This window comes from Trichomonas vaginalis, chromosome III, assembly GCF_026262505.1.
Source record: "Trichomonas vaginalis G3 chromosome III, whole genome shotgun sequence".
Taxonomy (NCBI): Eukaryota; Parabasalia; order Trichomonadida; family Trichomonadidae; genus Trichomonas; species Trichomonas vaginalis.
The window spans coordinates 13837646-13861985 of record NC_067205.1 but is presented as its reverse complement, the minus strand read 5'-3'; the positions used below and the strand labels follow the sequence as shown (position 1 = coordinate 13861985).

The 24340-nt window shown below is 33.5% G+C and overlaps 2 protein-coding genes across 2 annotated transcripts, besides 3 other annotated features; one reads left to right on the top strand and one right to left on the bottom strand.

The window, feature by feature from the left end:
* Nucleotides 1–2147: part of a mobile genetic element that runs on past the window's edge.
* On the bottom strand, nucleotides 404–1873 carry TVAGG3_0697680 (MULE transposase domain-containing protein; the record flags this gene model as incomplete). The annotated part of the gene is made up of 1 exon (XM_001329120.2): nucleotides 404–1873. The coding sequence occupies one exon, from the start codon at nucleotides 1871–1873 to the stop codon at nucleotides 404–406; it is 1470 nt and encodes a 489-aa protein (XP_001329155.2).
* Nucleotides 2148–11210: 9063 nt separating the features above from the next.
* TVAGG3_0697660 (clathrin binding) lies at nucleotides 11211–12680 on the top strand (the record flags this gene model as incomplete). Its single annotated transcript, XM_051243252.1, has 1 exon — nucleotides 11211–12680. One exon carries the CDS (start codon nucleotides 11211–11213, stop codon nucleotides 12678–12680), a length of 1470 nt encoding a protein of 489 aa, XP_051089839.1.
* A 2-nt stretch (nucleotides 12681–12682) lies between these two features.
* Nucleotides 12683–16422: a mobile genetic element.
* Nucleotides 16420–24340: part of a mobile genetic element that runs on past the window's edge.

Below are 24340 nucleotides of genomic sequence, written 5' to 3'. Positions count from 1 at the left end.
TCTTACAATTTACAATACAATTTTCAAAAATGGATAAAGACTTATAGCCAAGTCTTGATATCATGCAGGGAGAATATACATAGATAAGCAATTATATTTTATAGTAGTAGTATTCAGAAATTCTTACAATTTACAATACAATTTTCAAAAATGGATAAAGACTTATAGCCAAGTCTTGATATCATGCAGGGAGACTCTCTACAAATACAAAAATTGATTATCATAAGGAAATACAAATTTATCAATTTTCATGTAAAAATTACATAAATTTGTTCTCCAATAAATAGCAATAATACTTTGAATGTTATATTAAGTAATATAGCTTCAGGTAAATAAGCTTACACTTCAAAAATATACTGTTTATTCATTAATTTTTAAAAAAGTCCAAATTATCTAATCTTGCTTACTCTTCCTTTAAACTTCTTTGTGCCAAATTTAATATTGCCTTCAAAGATGGAATAAGGACATTAGGTTCAATCCTTCGGCTTTCGACAATTTCCAAAATGTGTTGAATTAATTTCAAACATTCATCGTGTTTTGAAGCTCTTTGCTCAACAATCTGATTACCTGCCCTTGTAAGAATTCTTACTGCTCTTTCTTCATTCAAAACATTAGCGACTTGAACCTTAATAATCGCATTTGGAATCACAACAGTGATGAGAGTTATGACGATGTCATCAATGCGCTCATTTTTCTTACCCAAGAAAAATGTTTGCTTTAATTGATGAAAGTGTGATTCCGCAATGTTATTCGTGGAATCACCTTCTCCACGATATAACATCATCCAATGTTCTTTGGTTCTTCTCCATTGTTTATCGAAATACTTCAAAGCGCGCGGTTCTTCTTCTTCTAACATTGTTGTCAAGAACTCATATGTTTCATCAGACTCTTCAGCCAGCTTTTCTGCATTCGTTGCATCTGCACGTAATGTCAAAAAGTCCATTGCTAAATAGAAGTTCTCAAAATTCTGTGGATTGTCAAAATAGCTTCCAACTTTTGCACATGCGCGTAAAACATGCACAGCGCACCAACTGAGCTGCGCAAGAGGAAATCCGTCCTCAATTGCGCGAGCAATGTTTAGCGCACAGTCAGCGCTCCAATGCTGTGGATCCAGGTGCGCAAACTCACAGAATTTCACCAAACATTCTTGAATTTTTTCAGATGTCTGAGGGTTCACTAAAAAATAGCAAAAGGGAAAAATTGTGTTTTGACTTGTTTTCATTGTTACTGCAAACAATTGGATCTTTCCTTTAATTAAAGAATGAGTGGAATCGACGTGGAGAGGGTTATCAATGCTATGCACCAATTCTTTTGCAGCAAAAGGTGCATATATGATTGTAAGCTCGGAAAAATCTCCATTGTAATCAAATTGAACGAGATCATCTGGGCACTCTTCCTGTAAATTATTCAAAAATGCTTCCAAAGAAGTGTAAGGATCGTTTGATAATCTTTGTGCAATAATCTCATCAAGGCGATAAAATTTGTGCTTTAAAGCATCAGTAGACTGCGCGAAAAGTTTCATCGTTTCTTTGTTATTCGTATCAATTCCGAACTTATCAAAAAATGCTTTTTGAGCAAGAAATTGCTTTCCACCGTTTTTAATATAAAGTTCGATCCATTTTTGATAAAATTTACTCGCGTAATGTGAACCCATTTCAACTCCTATATGATGGCAATGTTCTTCATTAACTTTGCTTATAGTAAACACTCCATTTTGTTCTTCAACCCTAAATTTTGCCTTGCATAGGGGATACGAACATGAATAAGTGACATATTGCTTTGGAGATCCCGTTCTTCTTCTGTATGGGACACCCCCCTTGACTTCCTGTTTAATACCAAAAGCAATAAGCTCCTCTAAGTCCACCGAAATCATAAAAATGAAGTGATTTTGAAAAGAGTTAACAAAATTCAAATCACATCAAAAACAAAAACACATAAAAAATATTTTATTATACTCATTCGAAATTAAAAATAATAAAATTTATATATATTAATTTCATTAAATCAAGGTTAAAAATCTCACCGGAAAAATAACCTCAGTGTGATAAATTTATCACCGGAAAAATTTACAATAAGGTTAATACCGAAAATATCGAACAATCAACATTTAAGGTTAATTTAAGAGTATGCACTTTTGTCACCTACTCTTGAAAAAATATGATCATAAAAGTAAGATGTTAGCATCTAGCCTCAGTAGATACTAAGTCATATCAGAATAGACACATATTCATCCTCAATTGACTCTTACTCATCTTCAATTGATTCTCACAAATAATCAATTGATCCTCACTACTGATCAATTGATTCTCACAAATAATCAATTGATTCGCATTAATTATCAATAGATTCTCACTAAGAATCAATTGATTCTCAGTCACCCTAAATTGATTCTCACTACTTATTAATTGATTCTTACTCATCCTTAATTGATTCTCGCTAAGAATCAAGTGATTCTCACTCTTCCTCAATTTCTTCTTAGTATTATTCAATTGATTCTCACTGATGTTCAGTTGAATCTCACTAATAATCAAATGATTCTCACTCATCCTCAATTGATTGTCACTTATTCACAATTTATTCTTAAACAACCTTAATTAACTCCCAGTATTCTTCAATTGATTCTCACTAATTATAATTTGATTCTCAGTCATCCTCAATTTATTCTAACTCAATAAGAATATGAATATGAAAATGGATTGGAATAGGTGATAATTAAAATATATTGATATGAATTTGTGAGAGTGTCTTTAATAAAGAAAAATTTGTCAAAGAACAATAATGTCAAATTGGGTGGGAGCATATAGTAATGAAATATTTATTGATAAATATTAATGTCATAATAATTGAGAGCATGTAGTAATGAAAAATTAATTGATAAATAATAATATTAAATAGGGTGATTGCATTGATCAATACATATATATGAATGAATTTCGATGTCAAACCGTCAGTCATATTGTTAGTCAAAACGTCAGTTATATTCTCATTCATACACTCACTCAAACCGTCAGTCATATTGTCAGTCAAACTCTCAGTCATATTGTCACTCAAACTGTCAGCCAATTGTCAGCTAAACTCTAAGTCATATTCTAACTAAAGCCGTCACTCATATATTCATTCAAATTAGCAGTCATATTGTCACCCAAACTGTCAGTCTTATTCTAAATAAAACCATCAGTCATACACTCTCTTAAACTATGAGTCATATTGTCACCCAAACTCTCAGTTATATTCTAAATAAAACCGTAAGTCATAGAGGCTGTCAAACCGTCAGTCATATTGTCGGTCAAACCGTCAGTCTTATTCTCACTAAAACCGTAATTCATATTGTCACTCAAACCGTCAGTCATATTGTCATTAAAACGGTCAGTCATACACTCACTCAAATCAACAGTCATATTGTCACCCAAACTGTCAGTCTTATTCTAAATAAAACCTTAAGTCATAGAGGCTGTCAAACCGAAGTCATATTGTCACTCAAATTGTCAGTCATACACTCACTCAAATCAACAGTCATATTGTCACCCACACTCTCAGTCTTATTCTAAATAAAACCTTAAGTCATAGAGGCTGTCAAACCGTCAGTCATATTGTCACTCAAACTGTCAGTCTTATTCTAACTAAAAAGCTAATTCATAGTGTCTGTCAAACCGAAGTCATATTGTCACTCAAATTGTCAGTCATACACTCACTCAAATCAACAGTCATATTGTCACCAAACTGTCAGTCTTATTCTAAATAAAACCATCAGTCATACACTCTCTTAAACTATGAGTCATATTGTCACCCAAACTCTCAGTTATATTCTAAATAAAACCGTAAGTCATAGAGGCTGTCAAACCGTCAGTCATATTGTCATCCAAACTATCAGTCTTATTCTCACTAAAACCGTAATTCATATTGTCACTCAAACCGTCAGTCATATTGTCATTAAAACGGTCAGTCATACACTCACTCAAATCAACATATATTGTCACCCAAACTGTCAGTCTTATTCTAAATAAAACCGTAAGTCATATTGTCAGTCAAACTATCAGTCTTATTCTCACTAACACCATCAGTCATACACTCTCTTAAACTATGAGTCATATTGTCACCCAAATTGTCAATCATACACTCATTCAAATCAACAGTCATGTTGTCAGTCAAACCGTCAGTCATATTGTCAGTCAAACTGTCAGTCTTATTCTAACTAAAAAGCTAATTCATAGTGTGTGTCAAACCGTCAGTCATATTGTCAGTCAAACTGTCAGTCATATTCTAACTAAAACCGTAAGTCATAGTGTGTGTCAAACCGTCAGTCATATTGTCAGTCAAACTATCAGTCTTATCCTAACTAAAAAGCTAATTCATAGTGTGTGTCAAACCGTCAGTCATATTGTCACTCAAACTATCAGTCTTATTCTAACTAAAAAGCTAATTCATAGTGTGTGTCAAACCGAAGTCATATTGTCACCCAAACTGTCAGTCTTATTCTAACTAAAAAGCTAATTCATAGTGTGTGTCAAACCGTCAGTCATATTGTCAGTCAAACTGTCAGTCATATTCTAACTAAAACCGTAAGTCATAGTGTGTGTCAAACCGTCAGTCATATTGTCAGTCAAACTATCAGTCTTATCCTAACTAAAAAGCTAATTCATAGTGTCTGTCAAACCGAAGTCATATTGTCACCCAAACTGTCAGTCTTATTCTCACTAAAACCATCAGTCATACACTCTCTTAAACTATGAGTCATATTGTCCCCCAAACTCTCAAGCACACACTCACTCGAATCAACAGTCATAGTGTCTGTCAAACCACAGTCATATTGTCAGTCAAACTATCAGTCATATTCTAACTAAAACCGTAAGTCATATTGTCACTCAAACCGTCAGTCATATTGTCATTAAAACGGTCAGTCATACACTCACTCAAATCAACAGTCATATTGTCAGTCAAACTATCAGTCTTATCCTAACTAAAAAGCTAATTCATATTGTCACCCAAACTGTCAGTCTTATTCTAAATAAAACCATCAGTCATACACTCTCTTAAACTATGAGTCATATTGTCACCCAAACTCTCAGTTATATTCTAAATAAAACCGTAAGTCATAGAGGCTGTCAAACCGTCAGTCATATTGTCGGTCAAACCGTCAGTCTTACTCTCAATAAAAAGCTAATTCATAGTGTCTGTCAAACCACAGTCATATTGTCACTCAAACTGTCAGTAATATTCTAATTAAAGCCGTCAGTCATATTGTCAGTCAAACTGTAAGTCATACACTCACTCAAATCAACAATCATATTGTCACCCAAACTATCAGTCTTATTCTCACTAAAACCGTCAGTTATATTGTCACTCAAATTGTCAGTCATACACTCACTCAAATCAACAGTCATATTGTCACCCACACTCTCAGTCTTATTCTAAATAAAACCTTAAGTCATAGAGGCTGTCAAACCGAAGTCATATTGTCACTCAAATTGTCAGTCATACACTCACTCAAATCAACAGTCATATTGTCACTCAAACTATCAGTCTTATTCTCACTAAAACCGTAATTCATATTGTCACCCAAACTGTCAGTCTTATTCTAAATAAAACCATCAGTCATACACTCTCTTAAACTATGAGTCATATTGTCACCCAAACTCTCAGTTATATTCTAAATAAAACCGTAAGTCATAGAGGCTGTCAAACCGTCAGTCATATTGTCATCCAAACTATCAGTCTTATTCTCACTAAAACCGTAATTCATATTGTCACTCAAACCGTCAGTCATATTGTCATTAAAACGGTCAGTCATACACTCACTCAAATCAACAGTCATATTGTCACCCAAACTGTCAGTCTTATTCTAAATAAAACCTTAAGTCATAGAGGCTGTCAAACCGAAGTCATATTGTCACTCAAATTGTCAGTCATACACTCACTCAAATCAACAGTCATATTGTCACCCACACTCTCAGTCTTATTCTAAATAAAACCTTAAGTCATAGAGGCTGTCAAACCGAAGTCATATTGTCACTCAAATTGTCAGTCATACACTCACTCAAATCAACAGTCATATTGTCACCCACACTCTCAGTCTTATTCTAAATAAAACCTTAAGTCATAGAGGCTGTCAAACCGTCAGTCATATTGTCACTCAAACTGTCAGTCTTATTCTAACTAAAAAGCTAATTCATAGTGTCTGTCAAACCGAAGTCATATTGTCACTCAAATTGTCAGTCATACACTCACTCAAATCAACAGTCATATTGTCACCCAAACTGTCAGTCTTATTCTAAATAAAACCATCAGTCATACACTCTCTTAAACTATGAGTCATATTGTCACCCAAACTCTCAGTTATATTCTAAATAAAACCGTAAGTCATAGAGGCTGTCAAACCGTCAGTCATATTGTCATCCAAACTATCAGTCTTATTCTCACTAAAACCGTAATTCATATTGTCACTCAAACCGTCAGTCATATTGTCATTAAAACGGTCAGTCATACACTCACTCAAATCAACAGTCATATTGTCACCCAAACTGTCAGTCTTATTCTAAATAAAACCGTAAGTCATATTGTCAGTCAAACTATCAGTCTTATTCTCACTAACACCATCAGTCATACACTCTCTTAAACTATGAGTCATATTGTCACCCAAATTGTCAATCATACACTCATTCAAATCAACAGTCATGTTGTCAGTCAAACCGTCAGTCATATTGTCAGTCAAACTGTCAGTCTTATTCTAACTAAAAAGCTAATTCATAGTGTGTGTCAAACCGTCAGTCATATTGTCACTCAAACTATCAGTCTTATTCTAACTAAAAAGCTAATTCATAGTGTGTGTCAAACCGTCAGTCATATTGTCACTCAAACTATCAGTCTTATTCTAACTAAAAAGCTAATTCATAGTGTGTGTCAAACCGAAGTCATATTGTCACCCAAACTGTCAGTCTTATTCTAACTAAAAAGCTAATTCATAGTGTGTGTCAAACCGTCAGTCATATTGTCAGTCAAACTGTCAGTCATATTCTAACTAAAACCGTAAGTCATAGTGTGTGTCAAACCGTCAGTCATATTGTCAGTCAAACTATCAGTCTTATCCTAACTAAAAAGCTAATTCATAGTGTCTGTCAAACCGAAGTCATATTGTCACCCAAACTGTCAGTCTTATTCTCACTAAAACCATCAGTCATACACTCTCTTAAACTATGAGTCATATTGTCCCCCAAACTCTCAAGCACACACTCACTCGAATCAACAGTCATAGTGTCTGTCAAACCACAGTCATATTGTCAGTCAAACTATCAGTCATATTCTAACTAAAACCGTAAGTCATATTGTCACTCAAACCGTCAGTCATATTGTCATTAAAACGGTCAGTCATACACTCACTCAAATCAACAGTCATATTGTCAGTCAAACTATCAGTCTTATCCTAACTAAAAAGCTAATTCATAGTGTCTGTCAAACCGTCAGTCATATTGTCAGTCAAACTATCAGTCTTATTCTCACTAAAACCATCAGTCATACACTCTCTTAAACTATGAGTCATATTGTCACCCAAACTCTCAATCATACACTCACTCAAATCAACAGTCATATTGTCAGTCAAACCGTCAGTTATATTGTCACTCAAACTGTCAGTCTTATTCTAACTAAAACCGTAAGTCAAAGTGTCTGTCAAACCGTCAGTCATATTCTCAGTCATACTGTAGTTCATACTATCACCCAAACTGTTGTTCATACTGTCACTCAAACTCTAAGTCATATTGTCAGTCAAACTGTGAGTCATATTCTCTCTCAAACCTTGAGTTATACTGACAACCAAACCCTCATTCAAAATGTCACTCAAACTGTCAGTTATATTCCTAGACACATTCAAACTTTCAGGCATATTGTCAGCCAGATACTCAGTTATAGAGTCACTTTTTTGTCATTAATGAATTTAGTTATAGATTCAAACATACATTCGGTCCAATATTGGATCATGCAGTTAATTCTACATTTTTTTAACTTGTAAGTCATTATTTATGAAAATATTTAAAATAGTGTAATTGCACAATGATGTGCAGTATTATCTTTAATATTAATATTGTAATATGATATTAGATTTTATCATATGAGATATTAATATTGATTTATGGATCACTGCACAATGATGTGCAGTATTATCTTTAATATTAATATTGTAATATGCAATGTTATATTCTAATTTGAATGTTCCTTTTTAACCTCATGATTTCTTCTCACTGATCTGCCTTTTTATGCAGCATTTTGTATTTAATATCTCTTATCCTTTAGATTCTCTATGCTTTCCATCTTTCTAAACCAGATTCCGTTGTTAATTCTTAAATTAACACAAATCTTAAATTTCATATTAGTCATTGATCTGAAGTTATTGAAACATCTGACGTCTTTAGATTATCTTATCTAATATTAAAATGATTGATCTATTTACATTTTTAAAATAGTCCTAAAAAGTCTCAATATTTATAAAAGCATAATAAAATTAAATTTTTTAATATCATTTTGTAAATTATTCGTTTACTTTATGGCATAGTCTTGAAAAAGTATCAAAAAACATTATCTTAATGGTCTCTAAAGAGGTTAAGTAGCATACACACAGATATGCTAATGTGGTAAAAAGAGATTTATTGCAAAAAGTCCAAAATAGTATATTTATTATCAAGATTCGCGTGGAAACGTACGAGTTTGGGACGAATAACTAACATTCTTAAACATTTAGTAATACTCTGATAAGTACAAGTCCTTAGATGCGACATATGGCTTCTTTTGTTCTAACTTACCAAATTCAAGAACTCAAGTTGGCAGTAACTCTGTACTAAACATACTCTAAGAGCTTGTCATTATTCCGTGTATGACAAATCATACTTTAATGTTTTACTCGTTGAATAAAGAATGCTTGATTTTGAAATCGAATGTTTTTGCTTAAATAGTTCCAGATTCTTGAACTAGGGACGGAATTAGAGGACACGTCTTTGCTGGTTAGTCGCGTGCTTGATGACAATATGCTACAATTATAATAAACGTACAAAAGGTACGAAAATTGAGCTTGTAACTTTCAATTTTTTTTTTGAGGTATTGCTAATTCAATCATTTTTCTTATTCATATGCTATTTTGGTATGATTTACACCATATACAAACCGAATAACATAGTCTCTTTAGAATCAATATAAAATGATTAAATATGGCTAAAAAGATTATGTTCATCTATAATAAATAAAATATTTAAAAATAAGGAAAAATGCATTTTTCATCTTCAAATCAAATTGATTACAATGAGTCTCAATTCTGATGAAAAATAATGTGAAATCTGTATAGCTCTTAATATAAGCATTGTTTCTTTTTATGTCCTTAAAAATCGTTAATAAATGAAGGATTTTATATAAAACACAAGGTCATAATATTATTAATAATAAATAAGGGTTTCGTTTTGCGAAAAAAACGTACAATACGCAATTTCGCTAAAAAAACATTTAGCTAGCAATTTCGACCTTTGACTCCACTCAAGACGTCACTTTTTAATTTTGCGGTATCATATTTTTGGAAAATCTTATGAATATTATATAAAAAGTCTCTTTAATATCTATATTTCATATTTTATCGATTTTTAAAGTTTTCGCGAAAAGTATTCAATTATTTTTGCTATTTGTCGGGTAAATGTCAGATTTGCGACATTTTCTGATATGATATTCAGATTCTACGTTGATAATAATGCTTATAGAACCCTCTTGCTATTGTGTCAAATTGCGAAACCGATAGCAAAAATATCTCGCAATATCAAAATTGAGATATTGAGTGAATTATGCATTATAGAGATTAAAAAATCTGATTTGTGAAAACATCTCATCAGTTTCTAGCTAATTCAAAAATCTTTACTATCTTATTCGATTAAAATGAAAAGGAATAGTTTCATTATGCTTTAAATGACAGCCTTATAATCTAATCATAGTTTTCGCTCAATATGCAGCATTTTTTTTTCGAAATCTATGTCAATGTCCTAAATAACTGATTGCTTTGCATTCATATCTCTTACATTTTCTATACCCACATCACTATTCATTGCTATTCCTATCTTTTTCATTTTTGTTGTTTCTCATAATTTCTCAAAAACACGATAACTTGATATTTGTAAATATCATACTTTATAACGTAAATAAGAACTTGACCTATTAAGAAAAGCAGTAATGAAAGAAAATCTGAAATTCATAAAAATTACAAGTTTCTGATGACAATTACTTAATTAAACCAGGTACAAGATTATATAATTGTATTTTCTATCCAATTATCCATATAATATCTTATCCAGAAAAATAACTTGATCAATACCAAATGATTTTTTAACTAGTAAATAAAGTATTTTCTTACACACACATTGATATATAGTTTTTTTTTTTTTTGGTTTCGCAAAACATCCAAAAACAAATATGCTATAAAAGTGACAATTTTAGCAAAACGAAACCCTTATAATAAACAACAAAAATTGAATACAAATTTTGAAAATGAGTTCTGTAATTTCAGACTATTTCAATTGATTATATCTTATCGTGCATAAAAAAACAAAGAACCGGTACCAGCTTTACCAATTCATGAATGTTCATTTTATCTGTTTTTCAATATTTACATCTTCAAAAATTTGATTGCGATTTGCTATGATATTTCTCTATAATTTATACCTTTGTATCGCCATACTTGTGTTTTTCTATCGATAGTCCCCAAAAAATTACTATGTGATAAAACAGATGACAAATTAAATTTTCTCCAAAAATATTTCCGTATAAAAATAGAAAATATTCTCAAAAAATCTATGATAACGGAAATATTTTTAAACATCTTTTATTTCTTATATATCATTTAATGTACATGCTATATCCAATTAAAATATTATTTACATCAAAATTGAAGAATAATGACAATTTTATTTATTTTTTCTGAGTACTCTTATCGCGTAATCGTCACTCTAAAGTTTATATCACTTGTGCCTAATTCTACGCCATATTCGATGCACAAATTTTGTGTTTTAGCATTATTCAAGTTTGATTTTTTTGATATGAAGTAAGTGGAAAATACATATTATGAGCTATATGTTTTTGCTTTCAAGAAAAATCGAACGCACTTCAGAATCTCATGGAAAAATTGACGATCAAAATTCTCTCATAATTCTTGATTTTTTCTGAAATTTACAGTATTCAATTACTAGTTTTAAATGGAATCTCGACAATCAGCAACAGAGATTATAGATTATGGTTTACGATTGCTATTACCTTATGAACAAGACAAAGAGTTGGCATTTAGACATTTAGTTTCATACGAAGCCAGAAATTATGATTGTTCAAGCGTTTTTTCTAATGTTTTGAACTATATACCTTTTTCTCACGAAGATAAAATAAGAGATAGAAGGTTTGTCGGTATTTTCTGTGAAAGATATCTTGATGATTTCTCTCATTTAGAACCAAATTTAAAGAATCATTTAATTCATGAATATGAGGAGGCAAATCCTCAATTACGAGCTATTATTACAAGACAAATAGGAAGATTAATAACTGCATCTACAGCTGACTCTTTAATTCCATTTGTTGTAAGATCTTGCGATTCTAATGATCCATACGTTAGAAAATCAGCTGCTTTGGCAATACTTTCTATATATTTGTTTAAGCCATCATATTTGCAGAAATATAAACTTGATATCCAGCTTAAAAGACTTGTCGAAGATATGAATCCAAATGTTGCTGCAAATGCAATTTCTGCACTAAACGAAATAAATAGAACAAGTTCTTCACCAGTTTTCGAACCTTCGGAAAGTACAATCAATAATTTACTTGCAGCAATCGATCAATCTACAGAATGGTCTCAAGTTGAGATATTAGATTATGTAGCCAATTACAGACCAGAAAGCACTGATGTTGCTCATAATATTATATCAAGAGTTTCAACAAGGTTAAATCATTTGAATTCTGCCGTTGTTCTTTCCGCCATTCGCTGCTGCTTGCAGATGAACAGCTTTATTACAGATCCATCGAAAGTTCATGAGACATTGATGAGAGTTGGACTTCCTTTAGTTTCATTATTGAATAATATTCCTCAAATTCAATATTCGGCTATCAAGTCAATATACATATTGGCTCAGAATTACAGAAAGCTCTTTTCTTCCGAAGTTGCCATTTTCTTTTGCAAATATGATGATCCAGAGTATGTAAAACTGGCAAAACTCGATGTAATTCTTGCGATGTGCAACTCAGCAAATGTTGGAAAAGTCCTTGCAGAACTCTATGAATATGCACAGCAAGAAGATATTGAATTTGTCAGAAAATCAATTTCAGCAATAGGCCAAATTGCAATAGAATTCGAAGTTGCCGCTCCTTCATGTGTTGATAAAATCGTTGAGCTTGTCAAGAACAAGAAAGATTATGTAATTCAAGAATGCATAATTGTAGCAGCAGATATTTTCAGGAGATATCCAAACAAATATCTAGGAATACTTGCTCCTATATGTGGAGCTCTTGAACACAGGATTGATAATCACCGTGCTAAAGCTGCAATGGCTTTTATCATTGGAGAGTTTTGCAGTAAAATAGAAAATGCTGGAGATATATTAGAAGTAAACTTTGTTGATGGATTTCTTGAAGATACATATGATGTACAACTTGCTACTTTGACTGCTGTTACTAAATTCTAGATAAATGTCTGAGTCGAGTCAGCCATTTGTTCTCTCTTTGTAGTCTTGAAAGCGTCAAGAAGCATTGCAGCTGTTGTGACATTGCCATGTGCATAGTAAATATGACCATCCAAATCTGTTATGTCAATCTGAGATTGTATCCTTTCTTATTTCCGTCTTGAATGGCAGCAAGTAACTCCATGAAGCCTTCTTTGTTCTTTCCTTCGTCAAAGTTTACTGTAAAGGTTCGACAGATGTAATTTGACTTCTAACTTCACGGTACTTCTCATATGCATATCTTGTTCTTTCCATGGGAGCATGACCATCCTCTGCACTACATTTTTTCCTTCTCAAAGGATGCAATTGTTCGTCATGTTTCCAATAGAATCTGGCAAAGCCGTCGTGTCCTTCAACCTGGGTCACTAACATCGAAAGGGCAGTTCATAAGACGTCTTCTTCTAACCTCTCAAGTCTGTTTGGATAATTGGCCGTGCTGTTTCAAATCCATTTCGTAGGCAGACCAGCAGTTTGTCATAGACTTTTATGGGTCTTCCTTCCTATATTTAAACTTTTCGAAACTTTCCAACCATATCTTTGCAACTCTGCTTTTATTCTAGCAGATTTTCTATCCATTCTATATGGGGGGCATTTTTATAAAAATAAAAAAATTGTTTTTCTTTACTTTACATACACGCTGCTAGTCCATAAGCCTTTGACGCAACCATACCAGCTAATGAAGGTTGACTTGGTTTAGTTTGGAAACTAAACTTTGGTTTTGGTTTATCTTCAGTTTTTTGGTCTCCTTCTTCTATCGGTCTTCTCGTCACTTTTGGTTCCTCTGACTTTACCTTCACTTGCAGGTATGTTGTGTCGTAGTTATCTTCATAAAATATCATATGCCATTTTGTTTTTGTTTTCCTTTCAATTTTTGTGTTTGTTGTAAAGTTTAGAATATTTTGACTCTAAGTCAATGAGATGTTCTATAATGAACTGTTGGTCAGTGAAGTAAACTTTTCCATCTGTTGTCTCGAAAGCTCCTTCAGACTTCAATATTTTATTTTGTGAGAGTCTGTTTCTTTTTTGAGATACTAGGCCGTTCCATTTTATGAAAAGTGACTTTTAGTTAGGGTTTGTTATTTCCAGACCTTGCACCTTCTATTATTGAATTTTTCTCTTCATCTGTAAGTTCTTTGACAGTTTTGACAATGGTTCTGAACTTTTTGTTTGTGGTGTCAAATCTACCGTTTCAACTTCTCGTCGTCATTTCATCTCAGTAAAAAATTTTAGTTTGGTTGTTTTCAACTGGTTGTTTTGTTGTTTTTTAAGTCGGTCTAAAACTTCCTGAGGTATAGGGAGGAACTTGACAAACACGTGTTGTGTAACTGCTGGAAGCCGACAAATCCATCTTGACCCATTTTGTCTCAATGCTGTATTGTTCATTTCATCTCAGTAAAAAATTTACATTCCCCACGTTTGAGGCGGTTGAGGTTGGTTTTGTTTACCCATGTTGTGCATGGTTATATCCTCTGTTAAAGAATCTTTCACCTGGTCCATTAGTGTCCTGCTTGGTTATAGTAGTCATTTTGCTTTGTTATAGTAGTTTCCTGCTTGTCTTCCTACATTGTCCATCCATCCTTGAACTTTTCCTCTTGTTTCAGGATTTGGAATAAGATTTGCTGCATCTCGTGCTACTTCCCAACCTTTCTGTACGGTTTGTATAATAGGTTGTTGCTTTCTCTTTAGTATACCTAATGTACTCAAAATCTTCCTTCCAATTCCAAATCACCTCTGGCTAGTGTTCCCACTGCGGGCAAAAATCTGGATGCAACCCTGCTAATGCGTCAAATAAACCCATTTTTTATAGGTAAAAAAATGACGAATCCAAACAAGGACCCCTATGTTTCTAAGGCAACAAAGAAAGCACTATGATAAAAATCTTTAGTTCAACACCAAATGCTTGTTTATGGATATCTTGGAAAACATTCCGAGAGTTAGAACAGATGGACCCCATACTGGTTAATATTTGTTGTCAAAACACAAAGATACTGTGAAGCCATACCATTAGTCCAAAAATATTTTAGATGTGAAAACTGCTTTGACAATATTCGTTGACAAATACCATCCAACAAAACTGACATCTGACTGTGAAAGTTCTTTCAAATCAGATGATGTAAAAAAACTATCTGCGTTCAAAAAATGTAAACCAATATTTCATTGTCGACCAAAACCATTCTGCTCTTGGTGTCATTGACAGTTGTATAAAAATTTAAGAGACTTAAACCAACCACAAGGCGGCGAAGGTAGATGAAATGTCATATGACGACAATATAGACATTTCTCCATGGCAAAGATGAGACAAGTTTTAAATATTTACAATAGCCGTAAACAAAAGGTTTGGAAACCACTCCCCCGAAGAAATGAAAAACAACCCTGACTTAGAGAAAGACTATATATTTAATAATTTAGTCAAAAGAGACAAACAAGAAAGAATGCCAGGCTTCAAACTTCAGAAAGGTGACAAAGTAAAAATAGAAAATACCTAAACGCGACCCATATGAAAATACTATTGACTATGACAACAATGGGAACGACAGGTACTCCATTCGTGTTCGTAAAAATAGAAGAAAGTATACAAGAGAATATTATGAAGTTTTAGGCAAACATGGCAAAATGTACAGACTGCAAGCAGAAGATAAAACTACTATTGTCAGACCTCGTTTCAAACTTGTAAGGTTCAAGGTGGTATACTTTCAAAGACAGTTCCTAACAAATATAAGACAACTCCTGACGAATATGCTAAAGAAGTTGAAAATGACGACTAAGCAATTCTATACTGCACAAACTGTCATGTAAGGTGGCATGTATTTTTTACCTAGTCCTGTAGATGTTGTTGTAAAAGTATGTTGTGGGTTTCCTCCTGGTTCAGTTTGTCGAAAAGTCTTTTTTGCTGAATGGTTATAATCTGGAGATAAAACGTCATAGCCAGCTTCATACTCTGAGTTGTATAATGGGTGGTCTCTTAATGAGTGGCTATGGTCGCCCAGAAAAGTTTGTTGTACCAGAATGACTATGTGGTGGCAAGTTGTCGACAGATATCGTTTAACTTCCACCTGTTTTTCTTTTGGAGTGTGTGCACAATACAAAAAACTTTCGAGTATTTGAGTCCAAGTTCCAAAAACCAAGTACTACTTCTGGTCTGGTAGAGTTCATTGACGTATAAATAGAACCAACCGGGTAAATGGTTTTGAAAGTATTTCTGTCTTTAATGTTTGAAGCTCTTTTTTGGTCTGCTTTCTTGTCATATAAATCTTGAGCAGTGAATTTAACTTTAATTTTCATCCTCCATGACAATAAACATCTCTACATCTAATGTATCTCATCGTTGTTATGTTTTTATCCGATGTTAAACCTTCTGGAAAGTTAGGAGGTTTCCAATCTAATACATCCCCACCAGTTTCTTCAACCGTTCCTTCAATATTTTCTATAGCAACAGTTTGTAAAACTTGTATGTGTAGGTTCTTGTCAGCTTTGTCAATCTAACTTTTCTTGTAAGTTTGCAATATTTGCAATGGTATGTGTATGTCCAACGTCACTTTTCCTGTTTAAGGTTTCTTGTAAGTTTGCAATATTTGCAATGGTATGTGTATGGTTCTTGTCGGCTTTAAGGTCTAAAACCCTGAAACCCATCCTGTATCGGCTTAGTTTTTAAAATCTTCGATGTCCGTTCATGGTACCAGTCAACCCTTTTCTTTAATTTCATAGTTAGTATACAGAGTCTTGGGTACGGCGGCACTGCGTTCCACCTTACCCAATACTTGTGAATTTGACACTTTACAAAAACCGTTAAACGTATATTTTACAACATGAACGCAAAAACTAATTTATACCTAATATTTACAAAGCCGCCAACCACTTCACTAACGAACTCACTAATGTAAAAAATAAACGTTCTCACTATCGTTCTCACTAACGACTTCACTAATGTCTCAATAAATTTTCCTCAATATCTTCATCATCAGTGTTAACCCTATTGTAGTCATACTTGAAGCCATAAACTTTCTCTAACTTCTTAACGTAACAAATTTACATAACTTACCTTCGTCATCGTATGGTTTAATGATATAACTATTTCTATCTTTATACACAGTCAATGAAAAGTCAACTGGTCTCGAGATGTATTTGAAAGAACATGTTATGCTCAGGAAGGAAGAAAAATGTTTAAATGTATGTTTGTTATACTGTGGAATTCGAATGAGTTGCTTTTGTTTCTGTCATTTACATCCAAATAAAAAATTTCAGTAAACTTAAAAAATAAAATAAAAAATTAATGATATCACCACCCGCACACGTATGAAAACATAGCACAAAAATAAATTTAGGGTAGAAGGTTAGATCTAACCCGATATCTAACCTCATTTCTACCCTGTTGAATTCATTGCTTTATAACTCTCTTCCTTGGTTTCTTTTAGTTGCTTTCTTCACGTCTGTTCCAACTTACTGTCTTTCTTCTTCGTTCCGTAATGATACCAGTTACTTCCACCAGTCAATGGTCAAATGGTCTTTTCGTAAGGATTTCCATACATTCCATAGGGACCATAGGGAAGAACTACTGGTGGAGAAGAAACATTTTCTTTAGTTCCATCGAATCTATTTAAATGCATTGTTTCACTTTCATCTGGTCATTAAAGTCTTTTGCGTGTTTTGCAAACTCATCGTCCTTTTCCTAAAGCATTTTTGACTCAGTCGCAACCAAATTGGATGCTTTATTTATGAGCCCTATTTTATTTAATCTTAACTTCTTTGCAACCCAGCCTCCAATCTTCCCTTTATTGTGCATCTAATGTCTTCGAAACCCTTCCTCCACTCATTTTATTTACTGCGTCATAAGCCCCAAGTGCTTTTGCTCCAAAATGCTAATGCTTTTGTTCCCATTGCGCCTAAAGCTGTCCAAGCTACCATTTACAACCATATTTAAAATCATCTCTCTTCAATATTATCTCATAAAAGTTCTCGGTTACTGGAGAAAGTCAATGAAACATAAACATTCTCATTCATAAACTTCTTTCTTATCTCATCTATACGCTTCAAAATGTCTGAACAATTGCTAACATCTTCTACAACAGTTATTTCATCATGAATGACCTTCAAGAACAAGCTCATTTAATATGCTATTAAAATCATCTCAATAATGAGTTCCATCCTTTCCATCTTTAGGTAGCACAACATCTTTCATTGAAGAAGGTTCGACAAGTCTTATGTTAAACTTACTGACAAAGTTTGTTATACTATAAATGCTTCGGCGGCGAATACATGTAGTTTGAAAGACATAATATAGATTCTTCAAGCAAATTCACTTATACTGGATTTATAACAATGTTCTCACGAGACCAAAATACCACCAATTGACAATCTTGTAAAGCAATCCTGCTGAACCTTCTACTGTAAACGTCGATGGTAACATTCCACGAGGTCATCTATTGACATCTTTGAGTCACTGAATTAATATTCTTAAAGCAATCGTCATTATCTAACCATGCAATAGCTTTGAAGTTTTCATTCGAATATACATCTGCTTCAATTAAATGTAAATCCTGACTTCTTTGCAGAGAGACGACTTTAAAATCTATTGCATTTTGTTTTCAAAATTATATTACTATGGTAACTTCTGAAGGTAATGGATGTCCTTCCGCAGTCAGTTTGTTTCTCTCACTACCGTTTGAAGCTTTGTGTTAAAAACTTTCATGTCATCTCCTGTGTCTAGGTTCAATACACAGCAACAGGAAACTATCTTGCTTCTTTGTTTCATCATTATACCTCAAAACATTAAAGTTCTTCAATAAATATTGTTCTTCCTGCTGGAAATACTTCTAACTTGTCTTATTTCAATAGCTTTCTCACCTCCTACATACTCTACCCAGTGTCTTGGATATTCATAAGTATACTGATTTCTTGAATTTTGGTAGGTTTCATCATAACGTGTTCATAAGTATAATCTTTATACTCTTGTCAGTTAGACTCGGTGCTAATGTTCTGAATATTTCTGACTTGCATTTTTAATGAAGATAAAAATGAAGCATTTTAATACATGACGTAGATGAAGACATGAATGAAAGCAGTGAAAAGCTCAACAGTTCTCTCATTCTTCTTTCAGTAAGGACTATGAGTTCTGTTCAAATGGTGTGTATTTCTATTGTGGAAAAGATGGGTTCAGGTAAGACATTAACCTCATTCGTCATATACTCATAACAGAAGGCGTTTAGGAAACGACTCTTACTATGACCAAATCATTATATAGCAACTTCAGACTCTATGATTCAACAGCGAAAACTATTATGTCAAAAGTTCAAGCCTCTGTCGTAAAGTTCCCAGACAGTGAACTCATTGAATTTCTTCAACGTTACATTCGACGTAAGAGGAAATATTATGCTATTGTAGAGTTCATACAGTCAGGAATGCAAAAGACTTCAGAAGAGATGAAAGAATATTGACAAACACCACTTACGTCAATACTCAGGAGTTTACGATATGAAACGACTGACACTACATTCTGTCAAAACTTTCAAATACCCTTCAAAAGTATCCTTCAACACACTCTGCTCGTTTGTGACGACTTCGCCGGAAAAGGTTTAGTGTCAAAAGCAGACTCACCATTAGCTAACATCATAACTAAAGTCAGACATTAACCACTTAACTGTACAATACTTATGCAAACATGCGTTCCTTGCTTTAAACATAAAACGTCTCATAACTGACTTCGTTATCTTTCAAGGTTTCTCACGCTATGATATTGAACTCATTTGGAACAGTCAGGTATAACATTACCTTTTGAAGAAATTTGGGAAGCATATAAGTCTCTCATCTCTCCTCGTTCATCCTTGAGATTCATATCATGACTAATACCATTAAAGTCAAAAATATTCCATGGGAACGACCACATTGTTTTTAAAGTTTAACCTTCAATTGACGTGATGGTAACACAAATTCCATGCTCCTGTCGCCATTTCCTGTTAATATTTTTGCTGTCATTCATATCATCCACTTCCCCATCCGTTAGCTTTTAGGATATGTGTTAGAATAGCTGTTCTTAAATGAAGGCTTTTCACCTTTGAGAGCATAAAAACTCTATAACTTTCTGCATACTTTATGTTGAAACCTCCTGAGCATCATTGACATAATTTTTATTAGGCTTCCACCCTTTGTTCATATTCCTGCTTCTTCCTTAGTCTTTTGTTCAGTAGTTCTACATCTTTATACACAGCTCTGTCCCTCAGTGAATTCAACAATATTTTCATTCGTTAGCTTTACATTCAAACCCTTGTCGAGTATATTGTTCATTCATACATATAAAAGGTTTTTAATTCTATATTGAAATGAGAAGCAAATCATCTTAGCTGGTGCCGTTAATGTCCAATTGAACCAACATCAAATGTTGACTCACGAACGACAACAATATTTCATAAAGAACTATAGTTCAGAGTGTTTGAAAGAAAAAGACCAGAGCTGAAAATCCGTGAATTTAAACACAGCTTCAAACGCTAACGCTACATCAGATGTTAAGTTAGAGTATCCACCACTGACAAATTCTTTCAAGAGAAGCCAACGACAACCCTTAACACAAATGTTCAAACAAATCCTTCAGATAACGTAGACCATTACCTTCTCAGTTATACAAACAATTTTACTCAAAGACGATAAGAACTTTTGACAAATCTTATAAGTAAGAACCAAATAATTCTAACAAGGAGGACCTTGAAAATGTTATCTCACGAATAACAGGGAAACAATGTGTCATTGACTATCTCGACCTGAAATCGAATGCTGTGGTCAAAGCCCCATTCATGAAAAATAGGTAACATCCGCATCATTGAAATACGCAGGTACTCCAGGAGTTGAGTTTAAGTAATAAATATTCGAACGAGTATACAAAACTTTCACAGAATATACTTTGCTTAAATATGTTTTAGTAAATTAAAGCAATATTTGTAATATCTATCCAAAACTTCTTCAACAGTAATCGAACTCATCTTCATAATGCAAAACCTAATCTTAATTGACTTGGTGCAGTTTTCACTAACAACAATATAGGCGTTTTGCGCTCGGCGCCTTTGACGCCTTTTTTCTGTTCTCTTGACTGACATATACTAACTATTTGTTTCATCAAACAGCAACACCAAAGTTCATGACCTAATACATAACATTCATACTTTATATTTTAGCTCTGAGTTCTCTTGTAAGCTGTTGCATTTAATATTTTCTAAAAAAGTCTACTTCAACAGTCATTCGCACTGGTGCCTTCAGTTCTACAGGCTCTCCTTGAAAGTCGAACTAGTCTGAATTGCAATGTCTTTCAAATTATGAGGACTAATGCGAACCCATTACCTAAATGAGTTGCTATGACAGGAACGTTTGGAATGAACATTGAATTTACTTCATAACAGAAAGACTTATATTCTACTGAACCTTTACTATTAACTCCTGAAATACCTGTGACATTAGCTATTTTAGACTCAATGTATAAACAATTGCCATAACATACGTATGGAACAGATTTCATCTCAATCGTTTGTCACACTTTTTCAAGGAAATGTATATGGTATGCTCCCAGAAGAAGTTGTACTCTATGGACTCATTCTTGGTAATCTTGAACTCTTTCTTGGCTACTGAACTTCAATGTTCCCTCAGAAGAGAGTTCGACATCTATGTTGTCAATAGTTTCTTCATTTATGAGAGTATCTATGACTCCAGCAATTTTATCTATTCTGTACTCGGCTCTGTTAGGAATGTTACACACTTCTTTTGTCATCTATTTCAATCTCTATGAAATCTGTTTCATCTGTTATGACAAAAGTTGCGATAGTATTGAAGTCAACAACTCTGAAAGCAAGCGCTCATTCTGAAGACCTAAGTTTGTTTGTAGCTTTACTGTCCCGTATCGTTTTGGGTCTGTACTTTGCAAATAGAACAACATTTTTTCTCATTAAAATATGACTATTGCTGCATATGCGTATGAAACAAATGAAGCAAGAAGAGCACATGAACTAGTAAACGAAAACTCAACTTTAACCATTGAAGGCAATGATTTAGTCATTGACGATGGAAAAACTAAAAAAGTCATTGATTTCGATACTTTAACACTTATGACCCATTCATTACAACAAGCAAGGTTCCCATCATAAATGATGAACGGTGCAATATATAAATTCTACAGTAGATGCCTCATTAGTGAAAGTATTAAATGTTCTCATTGAATTGTTAAAGAGCTTTCGATTTGACGACAACATTAAATGCCTAAAGAATTTAGTCATGAATGAGAAACAAATTCTCGCGTTGCTGGTAGCAGTAATGATGTACACCTTATGACATTAGAATATTATAACGAACATAAAGATGAACTGAAAGAGAGAAGGGTGACACCGGCCTCAAGGACCACAAGGAATACAAGGAATACAAGGAATACAAGGAATACAAGGAATACAAGGACCTCAAGGCGAAAACGGTTTGGATGGAAAGGATGGAAAGGATGGAAAAACTGCTAAATCATGGATATGGGACCTTATAAATACTGGTTTAACAGCTGCTTCATATGGAGTTCTTCAATACCAAATCGGAAAGATATGGGCGGTACTTGGTGAAGAATTTTAAATGACGTTAAAAATGCTTTGAACTTCATTTCAAATGAGGTTCTGAATACTATTAAACTTTATCTGGTTGGATGCAAGAAACAAGGAGTCAAATAGATATGTAAGACGTATAGCAAACAATGCACGTACGGGATTGGATACTTTACGACAAGCACAAAATACACTAAAGGAAGCAAATGATATTCTTGGCTCAGTATCAGACATGCATGAAGATTGGCTTAAAGGTATTGACAAATCTTTAAAAATCACAGTCAGTCTATTGCTGACTACAAGAAAAGTATAGATTTTTTACATAGTGCTATGGACGTACATGATGGAAGCATAAGGAACTACTTAATGCTAAACAATAACTTACCAGGAACTATTAAAGCATTTATAAAGTCCTTTGTAAAACCCGGTGCTCTAACATTTAGGTCTTTGAGAGCAAGAGCATTGAAGTCAAGAGATGCAGAAACTCCAAAAGAACCTACAGAAGGAACTGAAACAACAGAAACCTCCAGAAGAACCACCAAAACCAACAGCTAATGAAATATTGTTCGAATATTTTCCAAGGTACTCTTGTTCTCATTGCATACATTCAAGAAATACTTAAGAAAGTGTAACTTTCACGGAGATGATGAAAGTTCTGTATATCTTTTCGTTCCAGTTTCAAATAGCAGAAACTTTTGGAGACCAGATATGCTTAATGTATGCCCAACATCTTCTGTTTTCACAAGGATATTGATGACCGAAAACCATGAACCCCGAACACGGTGAGAAGAAGTTTTTAACAAACATCCCATTAAGACAGGAAAGGTTTTAACTCAAAGTTCTCATTATTGACACCCCAAAGATGGTCGAAGGCTGGAGCGCTTCTTCAAGAGCTGAAGAAAAATACCTTCTTCGGGAAGGTGGTGTGGTAGGACAAATTGAATGCTTGAAAATAAATGGAGATAGAAGAGAAAATTAGCCGAAAAAGCAGATAAAAGAACATAACACAATATTCTCCGATATAAATGAACTTCAAGCTTACATTATAGTAACGCGGACAAAAATGAAAACTTTGGACGCAATGAACAAAGTTTTGAATCTTTCTGAAACACAATATCTCGATATAAATGAATTCAAGCTACATTAAATAGTAAGCGGACAAGAACCATGTTCATTATATAACTGTCAGACGAACAGATTATAACGGACTACCCATGGATATTTAACACGAAAGTGATTGAAGCCGAAGACAAAAAATGTTAATGAAAGAAGATATAAAATACATTCGGTGCTAAAGGTTATGAACATAAGGCTGTACTGTACAGTAATGATGTAGCTAAAGCACTACAGAAGCCATTTTGGTTAATACCGGTGAACATTTATGCCTCTAATACTTTCCATGTTAACGGTGGTATTAGTTGAACGCAAAGATTTAACTTTGAGAGTTAGCAAAACATACGTTTGAAGAATGCTAATTAAAAGTAAAGCTGACAAAGTTGAAATCGAAGCAACGAACAAAGTTTTGAAATCTCTATAAACACAACACATCTCGATATAAAATGAACTACCAACAATGTTCAAGACCAGTAAAAAGCTGACAAGAACCATACACATAAATCCTTCACTACTGTTAAGAAGACGACATAATATTGAACTTTTGGGACCTTGGTTCAAGTGCCACCATTAGAAAATCCAAGTACAAGCGTAAAAAGAATACACTAAACTCCTTAAATAGTAAATGTTATGAAACATTGAAAGTCATCCAGAAACTTTTGAGCATATGAACTACCAACAATGGTTAGATAAGAAAGCAGATCCAAACAGAGCTTCAAAACATTAAAGAACTCAGATTCTTGAAAACATTATATCCTATAGGTTCTATTTATACGTCCAAATGAAATTCCAACAATCAGAAAACAGTTTTAAGGTTTTGGTAACTTGGGAACAGATTGTTGACAAGATTCTTATATGTGCTAACTCTTCAAAGCAAACAGGGGTTCGAAGAAAATACTGAAGCAAAACTTACTGCGCACACTCATACAGGAATAACAAACTTTTCTGGCGACCATA